The sequence below is a fragment of the Poecile atricapillus genome, chromosome Z (genome assembly GCF_030490865.1).
Source record: "Poecile atricapillus isolate bPoeAtr1 chromosome Z, bPoeAtr1.hap1, whole genome shotgun sequence".
Taxonomy (NCBI): Eukaryota; Metazoa; Chordata; class Aves; order Passeriformes; family Paridae; genus Poecile; species Poecile atricapillus.
Window position 1 is genome coordinate 114087353 of NC_081289.1, and position 6696 is coordinate 114094048.

At 35.6% G+C, this 6696-nt stretch overlaps 1 protein-coding gene across 1 annotated transcript in view; it reads left to right on the plus strand.

Annotated features, from left to right (window-relative positions):
• ZDHHC21 (zinc finger DHHC-type palmitoyltransferase 21) overlaps nucleotides 1-5035 on the plus strand; it is a 29269-nt gene extending 24234 nt beyond the window's left edge. The window contains exons 6-7 of the mRNA XM_058827187.1: nucleotides 4370-4413; nucleotides 4903-5035. Coding sequence (XP_058683170.1) covers nucleotides 4370-4413; nucleotides 4903-5035 — 177 coding nt within the window. The remainder of the gene's footprint in view (nucleotides 1-4369; nucleotides 4414-4902) is intronic.
• Nucleotides 5036-6696: the final 1661 nt, after the last annotated feature.

The following is a 6696-nucleotide window of genomic DNA, read 5'->3' on the forward strand; positions in this document are numbered from 1 at the left end:
CTACTGCAAATATTTAATAGAGCTGTAATGGTTGGATGTCACTTTAAGCAAACACAAAAGAAAAATTGAGCCAGGGATTATAGCTGCATGCATTGGAGTTAGTTCTGTAAATTACAAATTACAATTTAGGCTTTCGAAAACATTAATTAGTAAGTGAAAAATACCCTTTGCATGTGCTTTTTTCATGATGAATTAGTTCATGATGAAACCCATCCTATAGGACAGTTTGTTAGACAGTGCAAGTGATATTTTGGTTTTTTTTGGCAGTTGGTTATACTAAATAAAAGCATAGATGCGAAAGGCACAGTTCTCTTTGGAGGTGATGTGGATGCATTCATTTGTGAGTGAATCTGAAGTTGGTTTGCAGAACTCTGTTGGTGCTTTTATGTATGTCTCCTTCTCTTCATTCTTTTCCTTCCTCTTACAGCAGTCTTAGCTGTGTCTGTAGCTTACTTAGTTTAGAGTAAGCAAGCTGCTGTTATGGACTTGTAGTATATCCTTAAAGTGAAAAAAACACATATTTTTTCTTCCCTCAGCAGAATCGGAACAGTTTGCTCTTTGGCTGTTCCTACAAGTGTGTTTATTTTCTCTAATTTCCTTTTTCCTGTCTCACTAAGGTGTGAGGTTTTTTTCTCTAGTTGCTTTAAGATGCCTGTCATTGGATATGCCTGATACGTTGGATATGTATCTCTCTGAACAACAAGGTGCAAGGACAATTTTTATTTCCAGTCTGGATGATGACTTTGGGAATCCAGATGATCCATAATGTCATGTTAATCGGTTGTGTTTGTCAATTTCATCTTGTATTCAGTTGCAAATTTTAAGGTATTTTTAGAGATTACTAGGACTCTGTAGATATGTGATATAGATATATAGATATAGATATAGATATAGAGATATATTTGCTCCTACCAAGTTATTTTAAACTTTTGGATGAGAGCCAGTGCTCAAAAAAGGTTTTAACATTAGCATTAGCTTTGAGTCTGAAAAAAAAAAATCTTAGCAGAGTTCTATTTCTATTAATGGTAATCCAAGCTGATAGTAGATGCAGACAGCAAAAGCCTCTTAGGCTGAATGCAGTAATTCTGATGTTGTGGCAAAACCTTGGTATACATCAAATGCATAATTGAGAGAGATGATACTCTAGTTGAAAGACATTTGTGAGATGTCTTAATGAGCAGACCACCTTGTCATTCAGAAGAATAGTGGTTATTCTGGTCCTTTATCTCCAAAAGAAAAAAAAACATGTCTGAGAAGGAAGCCTTAAATAACAGTCAAAACTCAGCTGTGGTACTCTCCTTTTCCTTCATCTCCTGTCTCAAGAGGGCTACTGACTTTCCTGGGGTGCTGTGAAGTTTCACTTTCATGTCAAAAGGTAAATTGGTTTCACTCTCAAATGAAAGTACATTTCAAATGAGCCTGTTTGGCAGCAGTGTTGGGGGAGGGAAGATATGAGGGGCATTGTGTTTCTTACGTATAGTCACTAGCACTTGTTAAGCAGCTAAACTTCAGAGCAATGTTTCTTCGCTAGTTTTCAGCTTTTAAAATGTGGCTCTAATGTTTTTTTTTATTTCTGAAAAAGTAGCCAAGAAGCAAAGGACTCACTGGTCAGCCCCAGTTTCTTTACTGTAAAGCAAAAGTAATCTCAAGTATTTGTTGGCATTTTAAGAGAAGGGGAGGGAGGAGGGAAGGAAGGGAGGGGAAGTATGGAAGCATGGGAGGGAGGAAGGAAAGGAAAGGAAAGGAAAGGAAAGGAAAGGAAAGGAAAGGAAAGGAAAGGAAAGGAAAGGAAAGGAAAGGAAAGGAAAGGAAAGGAAAGGAAAGGAAAGGAAAGGAAAGGAAAGGAAAGGAAAGGAAAGGAAAGGAAAGGAAAGGAAAGGAAAGGAAAGGAAAGGAAAGGAAAGGAAAGGAAAGGAAAGGAAAGGAAAGGAAAGGAAAGGAAAGGAAAGGAAGTTAGTTCATTTGTTCCTGGTTTGGTGCTTTACCCTAATTAATTAAGGTAAATTAAATTTAAATTAATTAGTTAATTTAACAGGTTACAATTTTGAGGGGAGCGGACCCTCATAAGAACCTTTCAGGTCTTGATAACATGCCATGACAAGACTTAAAACAAAATACAATCTCCAGTTTCCAACCTATGATTTTTTTCCCCAAAAAATCTAAACCACAGTATTTTAGGGAGGAGTACAAGTGTATTAACGAATAAGCAATGTGCAGAAACGTAGCAGAAAGCCATGTTTAAGATGGTACTTCTGGACCTAAAGCTATTTTAAAGGCCCCTCTTCTGAAATGGTAGCATAAATATTCTGTAACTACAAGTCAATTTAGCGTGTGGACTCGCATGTTACTGTTTGACAAAAGACCAGTTTGCCATTATTGCTTTCAAATATGGCAATATTTTGTACTATTTGATAAACAGCTTTGAGTTGACCAGAGAATAATTCCTAGAACTGGGATATTTTTTTCAGTTACAAAAGGAGCTATAGCATCTCATTATAATGCTATTACCACCCTGCTGAAATGCCGAGGAAGTAATCTCTTGTTCACTTAGTCCTTTTTATCAAAAAAGCCAGTCATGAATTTCTCTGGTCAGCAGAGATGCTGTTTTCTCTGACAAAAGCTGAACTTTTGAAAAGCTAATCCAAGGAACCAAAGTATTCCTTGGGTGTGCTGTCAAGTAATAAGGACAAGAAGGCGAATGACTTGTGTCTTGCAAAGCTTTCCTGATGCATGGGGCAACAGAGGGAAGACAGGCCTGTAATGTGAGAGGAGCAGCAGTTTATCTGGGAATCAAAACAAGAAGCAGTGTTTACAGTTTGCTGCCTCCAGTTCTTTCCTCCCTCACTGCTGAGTAGGCATTAAAACCCACCTAACAATGGGGCCAGCATGGTTTATGTAACCTTCACTGGGCATGCCTTCTCTGCATAAACTTCTGGACAAGAACTTCAGCATCCTGCTGGATAGGTCATGGACAGAATTAAGGTTTTGACTGTTTAGAGTGTGGTAAGGGATCCTGTTCCAAAACACTTCAGAGCTGGGAAGTAGAATAGAAGAATTGTAAAGGGGGTTGGGCCAGCCATGTCTGGTGGAGCAGGGTATCAGCTTCCTGTACATTATTTCCCACTCACATTGCACCTTTCCCCCTTAAAACTTTATGAAAGATAGGGGTGGAGTCCCACTGAATTGCATGCAGGAACAATCAAGGAGCACAGTATGGTTTTTAGTGCTAGGTAATGTTTCCAGATGATGAAGTTGCAGCCTAATTAAGCCATAGTCCTTTTGTCTGTATGTGGTTGGGACAATTGAGATTAGCTCTTGGTCTTATCCAAATTATATCATAATTTGATATAAGTTCATTAAGTGCATGTCTGAATCAATGAAAAGTAAAGGGAAATACCAAGCTACCAATGAAAATGAGTTGAAATCATGAAGAATATTTCAATTAATTGTGTTTTGAACTTCACAAGTGATTTTGGGATGCAATGAACTATATATGTGTATTGAAACCCCTACATGATACTCACAAAGGAAGCTTTTTTGTGAAATCCATAGTAAAAGTGAGAAAAAAGTATTATCGGTAATTTTAAGTTTTATTTGGGGGTGATCTAAGATAAAACTGATCTGTTACTTTTCTTAACATTTTGTAATTGAAGTATGAATTTAAGTTGCTGTTAGCTGCAGCATTGTCTTCACTCTGCACATTATTTAGCTTTTATCTTTTAAGAGAACAATTTTTGTAGTTGGTATTGTAGGAACTGTAGAAACTAATGGTATATTTTCAGTTGTGCTGTTTGGATTATAAGACTCATGAAGCTAAGGTTTTAAAACTTCTGACTAGCTCCTGCATTTCAAAATACTACGTCTGTTAGGGACTGCATTTTACTAGCTTTTCCTGTGGCTATCTCAGTGGGATACTCCAAGTCTGGAATGAGTGCTTGTGGAAAGTATGGCAAGAGTGGACCTTTTCCTCATTGCTTCTAAATGTCCTGTGCATTAATTGTAATATCTGAATTATTTTTAGCTGTAATAATGCTATAAGTTTTTGTTGATATTCTTTGGTATTGTAGTCAAACTGCACAGTATAGTTTCATGTCATGCTTGTAAAATCATTTAACAGACTGAGTTAAAATCTATGTGTGTAATCTCACATTACTGTGAGATTTACATATATTTAAATAAATATATTTAAATATATTAATATAATTTAAAACTGATATGGCATATGTGTAATATGCAGCCTACTGAACTAATGTAAAACAGTGTACATTAATAATTCATTCCCTGCTATATTTACTTACTTTCATAATGACATTTTAAAGGTTAGTAACATTAAAAAAAAAATTATTGTGGTTTTTGTTTTCTTTAACAGGACACTACAAGTATAGAAAAAATGTCACACTGTTGTGAAGACATGTAAGTTCTGTAAAATTCCTACGTTGTTGAAATGGTAAGGGAGTAGCTGTCAAGACGATTTTGCATGGTATGGTGCTCTGTACTTCCTATCTCCAGTAGCACCTCACTAATCTTTTGATAGTGGTTGTACACAAAATAGCCTCATGTTGTTCCATTTCTTTCCCTACCCAAAGCCAGTGGAACTATATTTTCTTTTCAAAAGTACAGATCAAAAGATACTTTCTGCAGTGTTTTGACATACATTTCATTAATATTGAGGTCGCCTGTACTTCAAAAGGTGCCTTTGTTTGATTGATGACACAGACAGTTTCTGTTCTCCAAAGTTAAGTCTCAGCTGCATGTCATAATGAAATAAAAGTTGTATTTCTGGTGCTTGGACACAATTCATCAGGGTCCAGTATTGGAACCCCAGCCAACCTACATTGTTGTTAGCTGACTGAAGAGCACTGTGAGCATGCTGTCTTTCACTAATGATGCTGTCTTCTTTAGATCGAGACCCCGAAAGCCATGGCAGCAGACCTTCTCAGAAGTTTTTGGCACTCACTGGAAGATCCTGTGGTTTATTCCTTTCAGGCAGAGGCGACCACTGCGGGTTCCCTACCACTTTGCCAATCATGTTTAAACAGATGGATGCTGGGCACAGATGGGTCCTCCATGCTGGAAGTGCATTACAGGTTTTATGATAATAGGACTATGACAGTCTTTAAATCAATTAAAATCCAGTTGTAGGCACCACAGTGTGCCCTGGGCATTATTTTAGTTATGGTCTTGATTCTATTCTGAAATTAGTGCAAGTTAAACAATTAAACTTCAGGCTTATTTACTTTAAAATTAGAGATTCCAAAGAGATTCCTTTAGTCTTTGAGATTAATACCAAAAGCAAACAACTGGAATGTAGTCTTCATCCAGTTTGATACTGGGTTTTTTTTTTTTTACCTTTTTTTTCCTTTTTCTTTCTTTTTTATTTTTTGTGTAGGAAGCACTGAAGTTTACATTGATGGTTAGATTTCTCACTAAGTGTCTTCTTCTGTCTTGAACAATAGGTCTGTCTAGATAATAATCATGTCTTTTTTTTCCTGCAACATATGTTTAAAATTCCATGATTCTGCCAGTAATTTATGATATGTAGAAGTAATCCTGCAGCACTGCACTATTAAAGATAACATTTAAAGCTGAAGCAGAGTACTTCCTAAACCTTTCTTGGAGAGGTTTTGAAAAGGCACACAAATGTGTGTTTACATAGAGAACAATTTATGGTTTACATTTACTTTTTGGCCTAGATATGTTAATGAAAAGTGTTCATGTCTTTATGTCAGTGAGAGGGACTAAATATTTCAGGGTAAACTATGCAGATACAAAGCATGTTTTCCCTAAATCCCAAGGATTTGAATCAGCAATAATCAACAAAGAAGTTGCTTGGTGCAAATACTAGAATGATTACTTTTAAAAATTACAGAGGTAGTTAGTTAGCATAATGTACCATAAAGAAGAGTATATTGTCAATAAAGTTAAAAATTTTATATTTACTTTTCTTTAGCCTTGATTAGCTGGAATTGGTCTAAGTGTTTGTATATTGAAAATAAAAGTGATTATAAATATTTATACATAAATATAGATTTGCTACTAACTAATAGAGTACTATGTTGATGTAGATAGCTTGTTGTTCCTTTAAGTATGAAAGAAGTTAACCAAAGAAAGCATCTTTCAGATCTGGTAAAATGATAACTATTTCCAAAGTACCAGCTTGGTCTTCCTGTATCTGGAAAAAATATTTACTTACTTTAGCCCTCTGTATCTATACAAATACTAACGTAAGATGATTGGGAAAACTACTGTGGATTTCTAGGAGAAATTCACAGATCAGTGTTCCCAGTTATGCTGCTTACTGTGTTTGTTGCATAGTCTAACAGGACTAGGATCCACCTTAAATAGCAGCCATGCAGCAGGACACAAAAAAGGATGCAGAGTCAGGATTTTATATATGTAGATTGTGCGGAAGGTAATAGTTTATTTGTTACTTATTATTACAAAAAAGAAGGGCAAGATTTTTCATGACTGGTATTTGCAAAAAATTTTGAGATCAACTCTTTTGCAGTCAATTACTGCCAATGCTAGGTGTCCCTTTGTTGAATTAACAGATATTGATGATCCATTGAAAGTTCCAAAATATATATTTTAAAAATCACTTGAACTTTAAACTTTTTTAAACATCTAATATTTGATCCAACTTTACTTTTCCTGTCCTTCTAAAAATAGATGTAATGTTTTATTATTTTTAATTTC